The 21,466-nt window shown below is 35.4% G+C and overlaps 1 protein-coding gene across 1 annotated transcript in view; it reads right to left on the bottom strand.

Moving 5' to 3' along the window:
• DNAH5 (dynein axonemal heavy chain 5) overlaps window positions 1–21,466 on the bottom strand; it is a 118,255-nt gene that overhangs the window by 54,858 nt on the left and 41,931 nt on the right. The window contains exons 28-44 of the mRNA XM_062499711.1: window positions 20,593–20,831; window positions 19,536–19,776; window positions 18,865–19,064; window positions 17,908–18,061; window positions 17,076–17,239; window positions 16,279–16,435; window positions 15,049–15,261; window positions 14,047–14,271; window positions 12,731–12,903; window positions 11,467–11,645; window positions 9,790–9,977; window positions 8,987–9,181; window positions 8,180–8,314; window positions 7,354–7,461; window positions 6,513–6,666; window positions 4,816–4,962; window positions 2,191–2,432 (exon numbers count right to left, since the gene is read on the bottom strand). Of these exons, the coding sequence (XP_062355695.1) occupies window positions 2,191–2,432; window positions 4,816–4,962; window positions 6,513–6,666; window positions 7,354–7,461; window positions 8,180–8,314; window positions 8,987–9,181; window positions 9,790–9,977; window positions 11,467–11,645; window positions 12,731–12,903; window positions 14,047–14,271; window positions 15,049–15,261; window positions 16,279–16,435; window positions 17,076–17,239; window positions 17,908–18,061; window positions 18,865–19,064; window positions 19,536–19,776; window positions 20,593–20,831 (3,114 nt within the window). The remainder of the gene's footprint in view (window positions 1–2,190; window positions 2,433–4,815; window positions 4,963–6,512; window positions 6,667–7,353; window positions 7,462–8,179; window positions 8,315–8,986; window positions 9,182–9,789; window positions 9,978–11,466; window positions 11,646–12,730; window positions 12,904–14,046; window positions 14,272–15,048; window positions 15,262–16,278; window positions 16,436–17,075; window positions 17,240–17,907; window positions 18,062–18,864; window positions 19,065–19,535; window positions 19,777–20,592; window positions 20,832–21,466) is intronic.

The following is a 21,466-nucleotide window of genomic DNA, read 5'->3' as shown; positions in this document are numbered from 1 at the left end:
TTCTTCATAAGCATCAAACCTCCAAGTTCCCAACAAATTAATGGGACAAGGGCGTTTCTGACACAGAAAGGAACGTCTGATGACAACCCCACTCCTTTTCCTCCTACTTCTCACCTATTTTCAGGGCATTATACCTCACCTGCCATTTCAGATTCACAGTGGAAAAGAAACCTTGTTCCTGTTGCCAGAAATCACAATTTTGCAGCCTTCCTCACCTTGGCAAATTCTGTTCACCAAACCACAACCCCTGGCTTCACTTTTCCCAAAGGGGCTCCACTGTCTCCAGTGCCAAAGAGAGGCACCAGGCACTGCCTGGCACTCAGGGCTTGGGCTACAGAATGCTGTCTCTTTTGATTTCTGTCTGGGCTGAAACCTCTAATTTGCTAAGAACAGTGGTTCTAGGCAGTGCCATAAGCCAACTTTTACTCCATTGCCAGACAAATTAGAAATTTATGGGCAAGGAATCTGGTTATAAACAGCAAGCTATATAAACCTTACCAGCATGAGAACCTTTATGAGTTAAAGAAGTAAGAAATCTGAGAATAACACAGAGTAATCACTATGAAAGGCTGACATGTGAATGTTTATGTGAGGTCAGCTGTATTTTCATAGGACTAGTTGAAAACACTAACTAGGTGAGGATTAGTTGCATTTTCCACTGGTATCCTATACTTGATTTGTTAATTGAAATGACTGAATGACACTGTGAAACATTAATCTTAAAAAATATTTTTATAAACTTGTTCATGAGATACATTATAGAAAGGAGGACAGTAAAATTTAGTCTGTTAGCCCATAGTAACCTATGAATTTTTTGTCCTTTTGAGTCAGAAAAACCGGGGAACAAATACACTACAAACCCCTGGATGGTGTTCCAAATTCATAAACAGGAAATAATTCCTATCTTAAAATTAGAGTTTAAAGCCCATACAAAGGTATTCAATTTGAGATTATACTGCAATATACCAAGTATAACTTGGGGAAAGTAATTATCTGTATGATCACAGCAATCAGTGTCTTAGCTACTCAGGGGAAAGTTTCCAGTTTTGATATTCAAGAGAGAATCCATGTTTTATCAAAGCAAAATAATGTCAAGCAAACATTCTCAACAAGATGCCCTTTACAAGAAGAAATGCAGAGAGAAAAAAATAATATTTATCTTATGTTAATCCTGAGTAGTCCACTAGTAAATTTCTAAGGCAATATAGGGCTTCAGAAAAAAAAAAATCAGAAACCAACTTTTTTAACTGCTATTGTCTCTATTGTTTTCTTAGAAGGGAAGAAAACTGGAATTAAATGCCAAAAGTTTTTTTGAAATCTATTACTATGGAACATTAGGTAGATTTTTGGGAATTCTCATATTTCATCTTTACCAAGATTTTTGCTACACACAAAAAAAAAAAAATTATGTTCAAGTCTCAGAATCTCATTCACTATATTGCTACAAGCATTCTGTCAAGATTAGGATTTATTTTTACTGGGTTTGGGGAGATGAAAGATGACACATAAAAGGAAAAAGAACAAGCTTTAAAAATCACTTTGATATTTCAATATGTTATATGCTGGTTATTCACTCTAAAACACACCTGAAATGTGTTGTTTTGCTGAATTATTCATTCCATGCCAGAGACAGAAACTATTGCCTGGTTCTTCAGATACTTTGCTTCTAGGAATGCTAACAGACAACCAAGTAGCAACATAAATTTAAAAATTACATGCTTTGATGCTACACTGACTTTATTTCTTCTTCTAAATCCCAGCTGCAATGACTTTCAAGAAATACCAAGAGCCTTGATACTTTCTTGAGGATTTGAAATTCCCTGAATCACCTTTACACTTTTTTCCTCCTTGGTCTGAAGCTGTACTAGGGGCTGCCAGGCAGTTAGTGTTCTAAAAACTGAGTTATCCTTCACTTGCATAAAATACTTTTAATTGCAAATTTGTCTCAAAGCAAACTACCCATATCTTTTAAAGTGTAATATGTTAACTATGTTCCTCAAAATAATTACTCACTCTTGTATAAACCACCAGAAACATTGCTGTTTTAAGTATTGACCTAGAAGTTTATACAGAGCAAAATGGATTTCATAGCAAAAGGCACAAAAATAGGTCCTAAAGTAAGAAGACTGAAGAGTTGAAGAAGTAACCATTAAAACTTTCAATACATATACAGACACTTAGCTGTTGTACCTCAAGGATAGGACTCCAGGTGAGAACTGATGAGCTCATGAACACCATCCCATTTCTTGAAACGGTTGCTGGAGAAGCATTGTCAATATTATGAGGCTCAAAGACTATTTTGCAATTTGGTGCCATAGGTATCCGATCACCGTTTGCTAGTGTTAGAGTTCTGTTGTCATCCAGGACAGAATTAAGGTTCTCAATCCAAATAGCATCAACTGGACCATCAAGAACTATCCAGATGTGGTCACCTATAACCCAACATAACAGATAAAAAGACCCATGGATGAAGTGCTATTCTCTTTCAAGCACCAGTTTTCTTACTGTTTCTCTGCACCTTGTTTCTCAGCAAATTTATAAATAATTCTGACTTCATGCACACAGCTACAATCTCAGCTTTTAATACAATTACCATTTACATCACTCAATTTTGGGAGGGTACTTCATTTTGTCAGCTATTGATAATAATTATCCATTCTTCAGTACATAAAGTGCTATCAGCAAAAGTCACTAGTTTTTTAATACTCTGAAAGAGTTTAATGTGTCCAGTCTTCAAGACAGTAATAAAATAGGTTAATTTCAAGTTATGTGAAACAAAATAAAGAAGACAATGACTACAGATATATTTAAATTTAAACACTATTCATTTGTTTCCAATGGGTTTTATAAATGTAGGGAAATTAAATGAAAGGAACAATTGAAAAATCGCTCTTTCAAATAGCATGCACACTGTCATAAGTAAAATAGGTCCATTAGGACAAGATTCTTGTCCTTTTTTCTGTCCCTAAACTTGATCCAGCTTCCTTTAAAGTTCTTCCATTGTTTTCCATTTACTAATAAAAAGGTATTTTAAAGCCTGCCTCTGTTTCCTAGGAGGACCTGGGTCTGTTCTGCTTGCCTCATTTGGGTACTGAGCACAGATTCTGGATGGAAAGAGATCCCACCTTGGCTTCTGGCTGCCCACCCCTTAGGGAGCAGAGAGCCCCACCGTGCATTGCTGGACCCTTCAGCCAGAGATGGTCCAGCTGCCTTCAGATCCCATGCTTATTATGAAGGCCTGGGTGGCTTGGAGCTTTGCTAGCATTGAACCAAGGACATATGAAACAGACTATAAACTTTTGATATGTGGAGGTTTTATAGCTACAGTTCAGGCATCTCAAGCTTGAGATGGTCTGGAGTCTGACTCATAAAGAGATATTACAGAACTCTTACAGAGTAAATCTGAGGAAGTCATATGAGTGTGCTAACATAGATTTTCATCTTGAAGGAATAGTCAATGCTATGTTACATTCTCAATGGTGTCACATTTCTAGATTTGAAACAAGCCTACCAAAATTAAATTGAAAAGCATTTTCTATTTTAAAAGTATCTGTATTTCTGAGAAAGAATTTCTGAGACTAAGAACTTTTGCATGACAGTAGTGTAAAAAGTGCTAGGATTTTCTTTTTTTTTTTTCTTTTAAGTCATAATGATAAGATTGCATAATAATTTTCAGACAAAAATAGAACAAGGAACCATCTAGCATCAAACTATCAAGGCCACTCTTTCAGTTAATATAGCAGTCTACAAATACACATCAGCATACTTTTAGGCAGAAATTGGCTGCCTAAACAGAATTATCTAGTGCCATTTGAGATGGACTGCGATATGTGCAGGGCTAGCTAGTATGACACAACTGATGAGATTTATTTCCTTTTAATATGGCAGCTGGAGAACAGGTAGAAATCCTGACAGCACCAAATTTTTTTTAATAGGATACCACTTCGGGGACAACTGACTTTTACTTTCAACTTCCCTTCCATATGAGGACCTAATACACAAAACAGAGAATTAAATAAATACAGTGAAGTAGTATTTGTTACAGTACATTGTTTGAACACAAAGCATTTAGAACAGAGACTATAAAAGAGGCAGAAGTTCTTCCAGCAACTTCCCAACGCTTCCACGTAAGAAAAAAAAAAAACACACTTGCTAACATGCTTTATAAAGATGTCCTGAAGCTTGGGGTTTTATCTTGTTTTATTTTGGATGGAAGTCTTTCTCATTATACCTGTATTGGGTCTGGCTGGGCTGAAGTTCATTTCCCCATAGCTGCCCTGACAGAGCTGTGTTCTGCACTGGTGGCTGCAAAGGTGTTGATAACACACCAGAGTTTTGGGTCCTGCTGAGCAGCACTGGCACAGCATCAGCGCTGTCTCTCAGCATCCATCATCAAGGGGCTGGGGATGAGCAAGGTGCTGGGAGGGGACACAACCAGGCCAGATGACCCAAATTAGCCAAAGGGATATTCCATACTGTATGACATCAGCTCAGATTTAAAAGCTAAGGAAAGGAGGAAGATAGTTGGGCTTCCATTATTTACAATATTTACTTTCCCAAGCAATCTCTATGTGTGCTGAAGCCCAGTTTCCTGGGAAGAGGCTGAACATCACTTGATGATGGGAAGTAGAGAACAAATCTTTTTTTTCTCTTTGCTTGTGCTCACACGAACTTTTGCCTTAACTTTATTAAACTGCCTTTTTTCAAGTTGTTTTCCATTTATTTTCTCTCCCCTGTCCAGCTGGGTAAAGGAGTTGTAGTGCAACTTGGTGGGGACGGACCTGGAGTCCTGACCAGATCAACCCACCATAATACCTTTCTTTGCTCTTAAAGTTTTTCTCCAGAGCGTTGAAAATATTCCATCTGTCCAGTCATTTGTTGCCACATCAAGGCGTCCAAACATTTGTGGAGCAGTTATAGCTTTAGGATTCATTCTCATTTCACGATGTGGCTGTCCACAATCTATGAAGGCAGACCAACAGTTAGTTTTCACATTTCTCTTCATCAATAAGAGAATTTGACAAATTCAAATTCAGTACACTCAAACATATGCTTTAATATGCATTCATAATTATAAGAACATGTATATTTACTTAAACTTCTCTTGCTATACAAAATTAATTAATTGGAGACATCCCAAAAAAGTAGAATGAAGTTCTGAAACTTTTGAATAGTCAATTCATGTTCACAGCTTCATTGGGAACAGAAAAGCAGCAAGATTAGATTTATTCTAGGTTTAGTTTAATATTTTAAAGGCTTGTCAAACAATAGAGCTTTAAAACATTTGGTTTGGATGCACATTTTTAAAACCCAATGAATAAATACCAGACAGATGATTGATTATTTTGACCTTCTATGCATTCGCATACATCTTAGAATTGGTAAAGTATACAGTATTGGAATATTCCTGTGAATTCTCTTAGACAGATAAATTATATCTAGCCATACCATGATCAAATAACCTTTATTTTCATCTCATTAGCAACAGCTTAAAAACTACTATGCCAGACATCTTTTAAAAAACCAATATTAAAACTTAACCAGGAACCAGTAGTAAGATGTTGAAAGAAAGAGTTGCAAAATTACTTCTTTTAAAATATCTTCATTATAATCAGATTTCACTAACATATAAAACAGAAGCCTGACAGATGAGGTTATGTGAGAAGATCAGCTCTGTAAAATGTAGTGAGGTGGCTTTATCTTGGTAGTAGTTAACATCTCATTGCTGGAAAAAAAAGATAAAAAAACAAAGAGCAATCCAACTTTGTTCTTTCTGCTTTTTTTTTCCACAATGGAACAGTCATTTCCACTGTAATGTAGAGCTTACAGTGCTTCTTAAGCACAGTGCAGTACTGCGTGTATGAGAGACTTGCTGAAATATCTTTTACAGAAGTTATTCACTTCTGGAAAATTATATAAGTAATTTGTGCAATGGGGTAACACAAGCTTACATTAAAAGAGATGTTTTTCTCCCCAGGTTATGACCTTTTATTTTAATAATATCAAAGAGACATTCTTCAACTAACATTTCTGTTTAGAAATAAAGATGACAAACTACACACAGTCTTCGATCCCCACGCCAAGACACAAAATTAACACCCTCGGAAACTTTGCACTGCCTAAATCAGGAATTTATTATTACAAAACCAGTTATTTTACATTGCAAAGACCCTGTCTTGTGCACTTTGTTTACAAATACCTAAATACTTATGATTAGTACAAGTTTTCAGCACAACCTCAGCAAGACCCAGGAGACGCTTTAATCACTTGCCTGAGCTGCCTACCTAGGCTGTATTCCTCTTTCTTAATCCATCTGGAATAAGAACTTCTGATAAAAGTATGATAATATGGAAAAAATGAAACAAATGGCTTTGAATGACACATATTTTTAAGCTTTTAAAAGATACTACTAGAATAATTAGAAAAAAATGAGGTTTTTCTGAGAAGAATATGGTTTAAAGTTTACAGCGTAACCTGTTCATTAACAGCTTATAATATAATTACTAACATACCTGTCATTGCTTTCATTAAGGTGTGGATGCAGGTAGTTTTTCCTGCACCACTAGGACCTAGTGTCATCAATCCATGTCTTACTCTCTGGGTTTCAAAAAGCTGGATAACTTTCAATTTCCAAGGAGGATGACAAACAAGGCCAGATTCCTCCACCTAAGAGACAGTGACAGAAAACCAAATTACTATTAGTTTAGAGTGCAAAATATATTTTGATGCCTTTAGAAATAGACAGATATAGATATATCATCTGCACATTACTAGACTCTTTCTAAAGGCATTGTGTATATTTATAAAAAAAGCTGTTGAAAAAAGAAGATATTTGGTATTCAAATACATGTTTAGAAAAATAAGGTAAACCAGTCTCTAGGTACATTATATAATCTATCTATTAGATACATCTATAATATATTTTTATATATACACATTATATTCTTTAATTTGTCCTACTGAAATGTTACAAACATCTAATGGGAAATTAAATAGAAGAGATGTCATTGTAGGTAAATCTTTCCTCAAGTTCATATTCCAATTGCTAAGATTTTAGACAAATATTAAATCCTGGGTCACATTGGGCAAGCTCATATACATGTATTTTTCAAAGTGGAACCCAGTAACAATGACTCAAGAAAACTACAGAACACTGTAATCCTAATTCAGTGACCTCCTGCAGAATATGCTTAATAATAATATGCCAGTGGTAAAGATTTATAGAAAAGCTTACAATTCCTCAAAATACTAATATATAATATCACCAGCTGGATAGACTCCACAACAAGAATTTTCTTGGATGATGCCTCATGACAGTTATGTCAGAGCACCACAGATCAGGAGAAACATTACCTGTTTATCAATGGCTGCGTCAAGTTCAGGATAGCCTGCTTTATCAAGCTGGATATCTGGAAACACATCTTCAATTAAACTCAGAAATAAGGGTTCATCTTCATCAATCTAGTGAAAATCAGGGAAAACAAAAATCCACACAGATAAAAACCTATTCTATTTATTTTATTAACTTTGAAAAGAACAATGCCTAAGTCCTGAAGACCTAAAGAAATGCTTGGGAACATGAGAAACCATCTGTAATAGTCCTCTAGGGCACTAAACATTAGGAGGACACAGCAGAAAGAGATCATATGATGCTTCTAATATCAAAATAAACCACTAACATGCAGACTGAATTTCTTATAGTAGATTTTAGCAATTACATTTAGAAGATTGTCTACTGTATTTGGTGTAAAAAAACAAATTATGTGTCACAGCAACCGAAGAGGGTTGTTAGCTACTTAGACAGGTGAAATGGTACTCATGACTACTTAATAACAGATTCTTTCAAAAGAGTGACTAAATACTTCAGCACAAAGTTTCTAAAGATGTTACTGCAAAGACATCTATTTTGTTACTTACTTCTAAAGGTAGCAAGGAAATATGAAATTTTGAACAATTTGAGGTTAAATCCATGTAGAAAGTCAAGCAACAGACAGATCACTCTCTCCTCAGTCCCACACAGGGTACTATGAGAAATTTATTTCCATCCCACCCAAAATGTTCCAGTCAGAGAATGAAACATTTCCAAGTTAACTTCAGTGTAAAGGTCACATACAATCTTCTAGTGATCACGTAGCTCCAAAGTGCAGTTTGAATTATTTATCAGGCCCTCAGAACTTACTAGTTTAGACAGGTTCATATCTCTCAGAACACGCATGACAATGGTAGATTCAGTATCTGTGGGATTTGCTCTTTTTGCTGCTCCCAGTGTACGCAGCACAGACAATATATTCCGCAAGCCAAAATCATAATGCACCTAGAAGAAATGTGAAGTTTAGGAAAACTTTCCCAAAGTTAATAGGGATGAAACAGTTCTTATTTACTATTTAAGACATGGATGGATATGTAGGAGAAGTTGTATATATGTTTCAAATGCCTCCAAACATCCATCAACTATTCTTTGACTGTATGACTATGGACGACATCACTTTCCAAATCTGCCACCATCTATTAAAATCTAAGGTGTAACAGAAAATAAAATGTGATCATAAAGTCATGGAATCAAGACAGGGTTCCCAAGTTCTATTGAGTAATATACTATCAGTATTTTGTTTTAACTCTCTGTGGCCCTTGGAAACTGAGGAACAGCTGTACGAGCACAGGCAGCACAAACCTAAGGCCTCTTAACCCACTCTGTGAGACCAACCAAGAATAAAATAAAGCCTTTATTTGTCTCAGCCATCACCATTCATTAAAGCTAAATCTTAATAATAAGCAATGTTCTGAATGAAAGCCTCATCCTTGCACCAACAACCTGCAGCAGGAGTTAATCTTCCAGGACAGCAGAGTACTGCATTACTAAACTGCAAGTGTCTCTTAGCTTACTTAGTGAACATGAACCTTTCCTTATTCTTCATGTGAATATCTTGTGACTTTATAGATAGTCTTTCCCTAAAACAATCAGGTTGCATAATATGAATATAATCACCTGTTTTGACAGTTGTTCTTCACACAGTTTGTACAGCGTAAAGAATTTCCTTGCCAACACAACATTAGCAATGAAACCACAACTAGCCAATTTAACACGAATTATGATTTGACGATCAGGAACCATCATAGCCACTGAACGGAAATTGATCTTCAAGTTTTCAGGAAGTTCTTGCCGTCCAGCATATCCTGGATTCTGGAGAGGAAAAACAGGTGTTGAAGTTGAGTGTACCTAGCACAAACAGAAGAATTAGCAAAGGAATATGCCTTCTTGGAAGGTAAAAATAATTCTTTGGCTTTAGGTCACATGTCAAAATTAATTGCCATGCAGACTTATATTGTTGGCAATAACCATAACTCTGTCTTTCTTATCAACACATCTCTGCAGAATTTTTGTCTCTTTTATATCCATGAGATATGAAAAATGTTCCACCTAAGCATTTCAAATCTGAGTTTGCCTTATAGGTGCTATTTTTACTGGCTACTCCTACCTATAGCTCTATGGCAATTTTTCTGTAATTGCAGCAAAAAGCAAACTTTGGGAGCCAGAATTTGGCATGTAAAAGAAATCTGAAATTGAGATAATTTGTATTTATGGTGCTGCCTGTACTGGTTAGTTACACATGTTTGATGTTATTGAAACAAGACCCTGTAAACTGTCTCTGCAGCAATGCTCAATGTTCTCAGACTGTTAGTGAGTTAGCTCTAACAACTGAATGACATAAGAGCTAGCAAGTACACTTAATGGAATTAGACTCATTGTACAATCATCACTGGTATATTAGAAACTTATGGAACACTTACCATAGTAAGAAAGATGCCAAATTCTGGGTTCATTTCTACATTGTCTCCATCAGTAAAAATAAACCTTTTTTTACGTTTCTTCTTACATGTCAACACAATTGCTATTTGCTGTGCAGCTACTGATAGCACTGGTAAATCAATACGATTGAATTCATCAAAGCAACCCCAGGAACCAGACTGAGCAAGACCTTCAAAGAGAAAAGCAGCTAAGCATATGACCATTACATTTTTAACCCATTTTTGATGCAATTCCCAAGCCAAAAATTAGGTTAATCTACCTCAAAGGGAACAAAAAAGTTTATTTTTGAGGGCTATGAAAGGAACAAAGAGAAGAATTTTAATTCCTTTTCAAGTAAATATATACAAGTTCCCAAAGTCCTTAAGATTTTCTAGGATACTATGTTCTTTGATTTCTTCTCCTTTTCTTTATCTTGAATGTTTTTCTGTCCCTCTTTACCCCCCAAGAAATATTCCAGCAGGAATTCTATGAAAATGTGACAGGCTGTCAATAGCTTATTGCACATATTAAAATGAACAATACAGTTGAGTTCACTGGTAAAGAAGCTGGAGGTCAGTCTATGCCAGAACTGCATTTTTCCTTGAATTTTTTGGGGAAAACAAGGCAAAATCATCGATACAATCACTTGCAACAGGATTCAAGAACCTTCATTTAGTCTCTAATTTGACGTCTGCCATGACTGACAGGTATCAATTTCAGATGCCTAAAAAATGTCATCTGCACCTAACTTTAGTGAATTCTGTCAAGGTGTAGCACTATCCATGCATTTCCTTCTACTGATAGAATCTTCAATATTTGAATGGGACAAAATACTGAAGTCAAAATTCAGCACCAGTCCTACCAGTTCAGCAACAAATTTCATAGCATTTTCTCTTCATAGCAGCAGATCTTGTGACTTTAAGGCATTTTAAGTGACTTTATCCTTTCATAAATTGTGCCATGTTTTCAGACATTTCTATTTCTTGAAGACAGTGTTGCATCTGTACTTTATACCCATAACAAGGTATTAATTACTTGCATTTGTTAAAAGGCTGAATCATCCACTGGTTATGTGTCAACCTTGTTTCACAGAGATGTCCTCTTAGCATTTGAAACTTTCACATAGCTCATAAAATCATATAATCTCAAAATATAAAGAAGTGACTTATAAAAGACTCATGACAATCAACAAGTAGAACTCCTGACTCCACAAAAGTATATCTAAAAGTTAAACCATATATACAGGATATTTTTCTAAGCACTATTTGGACACTAACAGGCTTGAGACTGCCATGATTTCCTTGGAGAGTTTGTTCCAGTCCTTGACCACAATCTCAGTGAATAACTAGCTTGAATTTCACCTGATGCAGCTTCAAGACATTCCTCCATGTCTTATTACAAGACACCAGAGACATCAGCACCTCCACCACCACAACCCCTCATGAGGAAGTTACAAACACCAATGAGGGTACCCCTATCTCTTTCTCAAATCAAAACAAACATAGTATATTCAGCTGTTCCTCTTAAGTCATGTCTTCTAGCTCTTTCAGAAATTTTTTTGCTGTAATTTGGGTACATTCCAGTGGAACAATCCCTTTCTCTGCCCAGTTAGTTGTACTGTGCTTTGTGCACTCCAGAAAACAATTGACTATTTGGCCAACCTTTGGTCCACATTTTACCTTTGAAGATCCTCCCAAGTCCTCGGAAATCCATCTGGTCTGAACAGTTGAACACCACTACATATTTTCCGAGGCACCGTCCCATATCTTTCACGGTTTCAGTTTTTCCAGTTCCTGCAGGTCCCACAGGTGCTCCACCCATGTTCATGCCCAAAGCCTGAGCCAAAGTTATGTAGCATCTAAAAGACAACCATCAATCAGGCTGCAGCAGATGGGTTTCTGCATAGCACCAGAGGAATTTACACAGGGTCTAACTAAGGAGAATAGGGAAATGCTGAAATTGTATTCCACTAATTAAAATTTAGATCAGTAAGGACAAAACCCCTTCACTCGTTCTCTGATGCAGGGAATATTAAGGTTTATTTCATCATACATAAAGTGAAAGAACAGATAATCCTCAATTACCAGCAACCTGAAAGGTCACAAGAAGAGAAGAAAGCAGATACAGAGATGCTCCTAATCTTAGTTTGATTAGTTTGGATAGTGAGTTATTTTATCTGGAGTTGTTTTGAAATACATTATACTGTGGAGTACAATAATGAAAGACATCTAGCCTTTCCTTTCTCATCCATCTTTAAAATCTGACCACACAGTGCATCCCATTTTCATAAATTAAACATCTGTGCATAACACAGCAAAACACCAGCTGATAATTATATATCAAGACTAGCTCTAGATTTTTTTGTATGGAATAGCTTAAAAAAAACAAAGCAAAACCAAACAAACAATCCTTTATTTTGCCAATTATATGTTATAAAGCATTCATTGTGCTATTTGAGTTAGACAGGTACGTCTCTCTGTTAATAAAATTGCAATTCTTTCAACATCCTTTTAAACAAAGATCTCCAAAGTATGGCAGCTGAATTATTTTTTTTCCTGTCTGTTCTTCCTTAGCTTTTTTCATTCGCTTGTCTGTAAACACCTAGTTTTGTCCTGTATCTCTACATATTTTATCTGTTGGATATATCAGATCTTCAGGTATGTTGACTTCACATACATAAAAATGAAGGTCACATACATCATATGTATGTTGGGACCAATGCAAGTATGTATGCAGCAGAAAATAAGTTGGAAACTACTCACATTATAGGGCACAGAAACAAAAATATTGAGGCACTCCACATGAAATTGCTGACTTTTACAAGGCTGTGAAGGATAAACTCTGCAGAGATCAATGTTGCATACAACAGAGATGACAAAATTGCTGTTGTAAAAGCTGAGGTTTGGCAGAAAAGAATAAAGGAATAAAATTAGTCTTTCTCACCTGTCTGTAAGAGGTGTTATGACAAGCCTTTCAGTACAGCCCAAGAATTCATTCTGGTATGTGAAGCTCACATCAGTGATCTTAATCACCATTTTATCTGAGTCTTCATTAAAATAAAATCTACATTGTTTTAGCCACTCAAAGTCCGTAGGGCTCTTGATATGCATGCAGCACTAAGAAGAGAGGGAAGACAAGGCTGTGACGTTCATGGTTAACATTTACTTCCACATTTATATTATGTCATTTAAGTAGTAGGTTCAAAGGCAGCACTGCAAACATAGTGAAAGGTATAAATGACAGCTAGTAAAAAAAAGTGGAGAACCTATCTGGATTTTTACCACAAAAATTGCTAATTATTGCTCAATCACATACTTAGGCAGAGGAACTTCAGGCTTTAGATGTGTGTCAAAATTCCAAATACAAATAAACAGTCCATAAGCCTCAAACAAGAGTCATTTCAGTTCAACCTTAAAATTGCCATTCCTTTTAGTCCTCTCTACCACTTTAGTTTTACATGAGTCAGAAATACATAACGTGATATTTGATTTTATAAACTACTATGACAATTGTATGAAACCATAGGCATATTGCGGAAAAAAGATATTTCATAGGAGTGTCATGGTGCTGATGTTATCTAAGGAATTCAGCAGAACTGAGAAAATAGTTGCTCTACTGATTATTAAAACAAGATTTTAAAAAATATTAATCAGTTTCTATCTAAAAATTACACTCTACATAAAATGATTATACCTAGAAACAAATGATTCTACAATGAAAAGACAAATGCCTGCCTATCAATAATGGACCAGAACTCAGTAATTCTTTTCTTGGAGAGCTCAATTTCACAATCAAGTCCAGGACTTCCTATAGGTAAAAGGGTATGCTAGCTTTAAGTTTGATTAAGCTAAAAGCTTTCTCTTTCCTTATTTTAGCATCCTGCATCAGCATGAGAAGGTGAAGTGAATAAAGTCCCTAAGTAATAATTAGATATTCTATTGAAACTAGAACAGAGAGGATAACAGCTTAAATCAGCTTCAAACTTTTTCCTGTACTATAACTCTATATTCATTTCAGTTACTTGTAGAAGTTCATAATGCAGTCCAGAAAAAGGACAATTACTTGCAACAAAATGTATGAGGAAAAAAGCAACAGCAGCACTTTTAAAATATTCCAGGGCACATAATCATTACAGCCATGAAATTAAATGTTTACCTTATGGGACAGGAATTAATAGGTATCAAAATATTCTCTTATCATTTCACATTGTTTTATGTGGAAAATCCTTCATAATTCATTGCTAATTTTTTCATACTTACAAGACCATCAAAAATGTCCCGCTGATGCACATGAATAGTGATTAATGTCTCATATTTAACTCTCTCAAATGGACCAAGGTCTTTCGTTGTCATATCTATCAATGTGTTCAGAAGATCCAGGAAAAACTGATTTGTCTTACGCATCACTTTTTTATCCTGCTTGGCAAGAGTCAAAGCTTCTTCTGAGTCTCTTGTCCAGATCATTTGGATCCCCAATAACCCCACCTTAGGAAAAAACAGAAGTATATACTTCATAAATTTTTCTCTTTGACCTAAAATGTACATTCACAGACAGAGAAAAACTAAAGAAATGGTTCTCCTACTATATGTATAAAATAACTTTCCATGCAGTCACACAGAGGTCATGTTTTGTATGCCCCAAATGAATTCATAAATGCATAGTTAAGCCTGTACTTATTTCAGTCTTGTAGATACTGCCTACAGTACATTGTTTACACAACTGCTTAAGATAATTTACAGTACATATAAAAATACTATGTGTAACAAATATACTTTTTATAAATAATAAATAACCAGTGAATTATTAGTGCTTCAATTTGAAATATTTTGCTAGTAATACACAAAGTCTTTAGTCCATCTTCAACAACATTCCTTATCGCAAATGAAACTTCTATTAAAAAACTCATTTTCCCTCAGCACTACTGTCAGTTTCAAACCTTTAGCAATACATAGCATTATCCTGAATATATGAACAAACACAAAATTTTACTAATTTTCCTCAATTATTAGGCTTATAAAAAAATAGTGTTAACTTCATTGCATTAAATTATCGCATTCAGCATTCTTTTTAAGCAGGAGCTTTAGGTTTAGGAGCTTTTGGTTTCAGCTATGTGAAGCTGAAATTTAAAAGACAGAGATTATTCAAATAAAATTAAATGCTATTTTTGTATTTAAGCACTGGCTGCAACTTTGAACGCAAAACAAGAAAAAAACTGGTACATATCTGTGAACAATTCTTCATTCATTTAACTATGGTATTACCTGGGCTGGATAAGTAGAAAGAAATTCAGTAATCTGGAAAGTTGTTTCTTGGATGTCCATAGCTGCCTGGCGAATAACTTGATGCAGTGATAGCTGGGATTCCCTCAACAGAGAGCTGAGCCAAACTTCCACATTACCTTCAGCCATTACAGGTCTAGTCAGCTCTACAGTCTCACCCTCTCGTGAACTAATTGACAATATACGATCATATATCTAATAAAAGCAAAAATATCTTGTGTTTATAGATACATTATTTATCTTTATAATAATTTTTATTTTCCTGCAATCACTCCATTACACTGATTTAAGTAAATAATAAATTATATCAGCTTGTTCAATGAAATTTAAAGCCTATTAAATCATTACTTGGCTATGCAGAAAGGCTTAAACAAAACACTGTCACAAACAAAGAGACAAACCTCAATATATTGACAATTCCTGAATCTCACTAAAGTTTCAATGGCAATTCTGTGCCATGAGCTCTTGGATGAGCCTGCTTGAGCAGGGATGTTGGACCAGATGACCCACTGTGGTCCCTTCCAACCTGACCCATTCTGTGATTCTGTGACAACATCTTCTTTCCAATCACAATAAAGGGAACCTTCTCCCACTACTGGTAGGTTAACAGCCTAGCAAAATTTACAGCCATGGAATCAAAAATAATGGAAACAGAAAAGCTAAGGAAAATGGAAAATCCAAAGAATTTCAAAAGCATGGGGTGGTAATTCATTTCTGAGAAAATGCATACATAAGGAAAAAATGTTGCTATCTGTTCTTGTAAAAGGCATTAAAAAAGTGCTCTTCAAACATCATGTCTGAAGGCATAGTAAGGACAGCTCAGAAACAGGAGAAATAGTAAACTTTTTCTTACAATCAAAAAATTAACGGAAAAATACAAATACAGACAATGCAAAGATACAAATAAGCTCATAAACACTCAACAGCTTATTTGAGAGAAAGACACAGAAAAAAAGTTTCATACATGGGTGGGGTTTTCTGAAATTTAAGCCCTGATGCAAATTTCTGTTTTGCTATTCCACCTGAAGTTTTACTATGGCACAAATGAGGATATGAAACAAATATTAAATGAAGAAAGATACTCAGCATCAAATAGTTGTGAATAAAGTAAAACTGAAAAATGCCCTATGCACCCAAGTAATTCTCAAATTTAGCAAGCATCAGAATTGCTACGGTGAAGGAATGTAACACTGAGGTGCAGGCAATACATACCCTTTCATGGAACCTGACAGTTTTAATGTTGTCAAACACGTTCAGCAGATGCGCCTGTATATTGTGAGAGTTGGATGCCTGGCCAAGAATTTCTAAGAGAGCAGGGTCTGACACGAAGAAGAATCGTGGAAATAGCAGGCGCTTTTTCTCTAGATACCTGCATTTTTTAAAAAATTGGTAGAGAAGCAGGGAGAGGGTAGATGGTAAGTGATTTGTGTTCATTTATACACTCTTTGCATCTTTAAAAGTGGTATTTCTCAATTTTTAGTTGTAGCAATGACAATTTTTATCCATCATACATTCACGTTAAGCATCTACTTTAAAGCTACTCTTATTATCAGAAATAATTTCATGGAAAACTCTTATTGTTTGCTATAATCTAAACAGCAGTATAAAGAAAAAACTAAACTGAAATACTTTTACATTGACTCTTTTACTTGCTATTTACAACTCTCGAGCTGAATGTCTCCCAGATGTGTGCAAAGTGTGAGTGGGACACACAAATTTGGACTGCCTTCTGCATTGAAACTAGGCTGAAACCAGTTCTGGTTTCAACAGAGATAGACAGTGAGTGACATCTTAGCCACAAATCAAATACTTATCCATTAGTTGGTAAAAGTTTCTCTGGAGGTGTTGCATTATCCTGCTGACTTGTTTGCTCAGATCAACTGAATTCATAGTAGAGTAAGAACATGATCTTTTCAAAGTTCATGGGACAGTACTTGAGCAATTGCTCTTTCCCTAGTTACACAATACATAACCATCTGGCCAAGAATGTGGTCTCCTAGTAGTCTTACCCTGTGAGTGATTTCTGACAGATTTCAAGCTGTTCCAGTAAATGTGGCAATAACTGTCCCATTATTTCATCTCCAACACAGCACTGAATAACATTGGGTGTTTCATGAGCTCGGGTCATGATCCTCACCCAGGATTTATCAATGTTAGAGAAACGCTTTGCTTCCTGTTGAAACATGACAGTGAATGCGGAATTGAAAAAAATGAAGGGAAGAAGAGGGAAGAGGGAAAAGGCACCTGCTTCCAGAACCAGCACCCAGTAATCTCAACAGCAATCTTCTCACTAGTAATCACATGTCTTCTAGAAATTTTTGATCTTAGACACAATTCTTTCTGCTTACACAATATAGCTTATTTTATACTTGGCTGTCAAGCCTGCCATGTACTTTCTCTTATATTTCTAGAGAAAAAGACAGAAAACTCATTATACTGAATTTGAATTGAAGCTTCAAATCTGAAGATTTTTCTTGTAAAACTAAAGTTCATTTTTAATTTGAAAAGTGATGCAGGAAAGTTTAAGATAATGATTTCTAGGTACTACCATGCTAATGGTAGGCACTACTAGACAAGGCTGCTGCTGGGCACAATGTTTTAAATACATATTAGTTAGCTTTACAATCTAGAAATCCAAAGATCAAACAGATCACACAATTTTATTATTCTTTCTCATACCATGCCCTCCATTGGCACTGCTTAACTAATTTCCTAGCAAGACAAGTTCTGTTAAATACAAAAAGAAATTAATTTCATGTTACTGCATCAATTATGACATCACAGTTAAGTTTTATTCCTAAAATGTTGATAAGCAAACTGAAAAAAGGCATGTCTAGAAACCTTTGGAAGCTGCCTTGCTATATCACCACCAATAAAAACAGCTTCTAAATAAATCCACAAGTTCTGCACAGTCATCCAGTTCTCAATTATATCTGTTGTGCTGGAGAGATAGTGCACCCATTTCTGAATCTGTGTCTTGAATGGTGTATTGTATCTACAATAAAAAAATAAAAAAAGAAAAAATTAAAAAGAGGCATTTCTTTATTTCAAGAAGAAAACAAGACTTGAAAAGCTGAATATATGTCATAGGATAAGGACTTGTTTTTATGCTTAACATTTTTTAAGTGAAAGTATAAAAGCTTAATTCAGCTAGTTGGCAGCTCTAAATCCAATCAGCTCCAACTTGCTATGTGTACAAGCTGTACACAGCACAGCTCTAACCCAACAGAAGTGAGATGGGAGCAAGGCTTCAATTCCACTCTAACATAAAGGGACTACACAACATCTTGAAAGGTGTAGACTCAGAGTTCCAGAACTCTCCTAAACTCCTGCTTTTGAGCATCTGCCTGATGATCATGTTCTGTGTTCCTTATTTTATCTGTGTTTTTTGGCATATGAAACCAGACAAACTGAAGCTTGCTTTAACTGGGATTTTCAGCACCTTTGCCATGAGACAATGACCTATCACAGGGACAGAGTGCCTGTAATGCCTGTAGTATGCCTGCCATAGCCAGGTAGTGTTCTCTCTTATGTCCCCACTTTCTTTCATCAATAAAAACTTTTCAGCTGTTTATTCAGGAAATCTGAGCTGCATCTACATGTTTTCAGAAGAACTTATTGGAGGATACACTAGATATAATAAGAACTAGCCCATGAAAAGTTCAAGGACAAGCAAGCTCTTAGATTTTATCTAGATGTTTATTTACCTTCTTTTCTATGATAGATTTGTTCACTAAAATGAAGCCTTTTGCTAACATTTTTATCTCTCCCCAATTCCCTCCCTCCCTTTCCTGTTACCTGTTACTCATGAGAGAACCAAGGATCATCAAGCTGTCCTCCAGGGTAGCAATTGTTTCTGACACGCTGTCACCTCTTAAAAGAAGCTCCCCACGAGTTTTAAAGTTTGCAAAGACAAACATCTTGTCATCCCATTCAGCTATCACTTGTTTTAATTTCTGCTCAATGTCTCTCTCCTTCACAGCACTTATGCAGATATCCTTTTAAATAAACAGGATATCAAAACAAGCTATTAATCCTTCACATCCCTGGTACACGAATCTAGCTCTTATTTCTTTTAACACTAGGTAACATTAGGCTCAGGAGCAACTATTTAGTGGAAAGGTCTACAGATATACAAACACCATAGCTAATAATCTGTATACCACATCACAATTTAATCAACCCTGGGGGGAATAAAATAATGACATAGTGATTACTTTTCATATATTTAATGTCTCAAAGCCATGTAGAGATTAACTCGTGGGCCAAATGGAACTATTAAAAATTTAAAAAAAGGAAGTTGGCACCACAATATATTTGTGTCATTATTTTATACAAAAACCTGAAGTGATAGCCCATTTCTCTGTTCTTTCTACAGAAATGTTTCGATTTCCGTCTTGTCCTGTTACTGATATACTATACAAGCAGATTGTTGGTCTACTGTATCCATATTTCTTCCTTCACTATACCTCTATTTCTTCTTTATATCTTAATAGTGGAACTTCCATTATATTCCTCAGTTTGAATGTTTCACTCTCCACATCAAATGCATGTTCAGTGAGATCCATAATCTGCTTCCAGTGCCGAGGCATCATTGCTTTACTTGACATGTGATCAAGCAAAGGGCAACATTGACTGAAGTCCTCTATGGTCGTCTTTAGGTCAAGAAAAGGCTGCCATTCCTTTACAGCACGAGGGAGCTTATGGCACCTGCATCGAGATAAAGCAAGCTTTTTCAAAAAAAATCAAATATTCTTTCTTTAAAACAACAGTATATGGTTTTGACAGCAGAAGACATACCTTCCAAATTCAGGCTACCTGTAGTTTCAAGCTTGTGTATGTGCTTCTCCATGTGAGGAAACCTGTTTCCAGCTTATTTCAATGACTGATAGCTGGGTAGGCACCTACAGCCTCCCCCCTTTGGGAGTGTAGCTTCATAATTTTAAAAATTGTGCAAGAAATCTCCAAAACCAGTTGAAATATTCTACATCTTGATTTCATCTTTTGGTGAGACTGATGGCATGCACTGCTCTGAGCTCTACAAAAACACTGTTCCTCATGGTTTAATTCTTTAATTTTTTTTATTCCTGGTTTGATGTAAAGTTCAGCTTCTATGCATGCAATATAACCCATTTTGTGGAAAATCTATTCAGCAATTCACTAACTTGCCTTTGACATCTAGACATAAATCTGTTTCTCATGAACAACAATACTACAGCAAAAAGGTGAAACTTAGAAACTTTCCTTCATGGACCAAATAAATACCAACTTTAATATATATTCCAAGTTTACTTATAAATATAGCCAAGAATCTGTCTAAGGAACAATAGTTCTCAACATTTAGAATCTAAGTTGTTGGGGTTTTTATTATGACATTGGTAATGGATATATTTTTCAATTTAAATTCACATTTTTCATGCCTCAATAAATAAGCACATGCTCATATATGATTACTGGTGCTAACCAATTAAAATCATATTCAAGAAGTACTTTAGGCAGCTTTAACACAGCAGCAGTTTCTCTCACCTGTTCTGAAATTCCATAAGTTCACTGTTAATTTTTTCAATGTCTAATTCAGACCAAAGGATATCATAATAACCACTGATTGTGTCAATGACACTGTTATATAGATTATAGAGTTTCTGCAACAGACTCAGTTGCTTCTTTATTTCAAGCAGCTGAGGACACTGAGTAACTGGCAAACCAAAAAGATCTTCTCCGCCTGTACAAGTAATATATTTCCGAAAGAGATTATCACATCGATTCTAAGAAAGAAAAAGAAAAATGTTAAATAAAATAAGTAAATAATATTAAATACATTTAACAGTTAATAAAAATAACTAAATCTTTAAGGTCCAAGATGATGATTAGAGCTGAATTAGACTAAAATCTAGGAAACAATAGAAAGATATAGAGAGATAGTAACAGCTTACACTGTCAACAGTTTTGTCAACATTTTTTTTAAGAAAAGTAACTTTTAGCTAGCTTGGAGGCACATTTTTAGATGTTGACAGGAAAGCCATTTAGTTCATATGGTACAGTGACAGAACAATAAATGCTAAGATTGCACTTGAAAAAGGTGAAGCATGACACACAAAGCAAAAAAAAAGACGGATGCATCAAATTATACCTCTCCAAGTAAGCTGTACAAATCCTTTTCTGACTGTTGAAGGAAGAATTACTACCATTAAAGCAGCAAAGAAAAATATAATTTAATTGTCAATTGCAATATAACTCAGAACATAGTAGGAAGTCAAATGAATAGCAGTATGGGAAAAGGAGAAGCATTAGAAGTTGTTATTGCAGGAATAGGTATTAATAATGATACAAAGACAGATTTCAACCAAAAAAATAAACACAATAATGAACATAAGAATAGCCTATAACCAAATACACTAAA

The sequence above is a fragment of the Cinclus cinclus genome, chromosome 1, assembly GCF_963662255.1.
Source record: "Cinclus cinclus chromosome 1, bCinCin1.1, whole genome shotgun sequence".
NCBI lineage: Eukaryota > Metazoa > Chordata > Aves > Passeriformes > Cinclidae > Cinclus > Cinclus cinclus.
The sequence above is the reverse complement of the archived record's forward strand: the minus strand, read 5'-3'. Positions and strand labels throughout refer to the sequence as shown.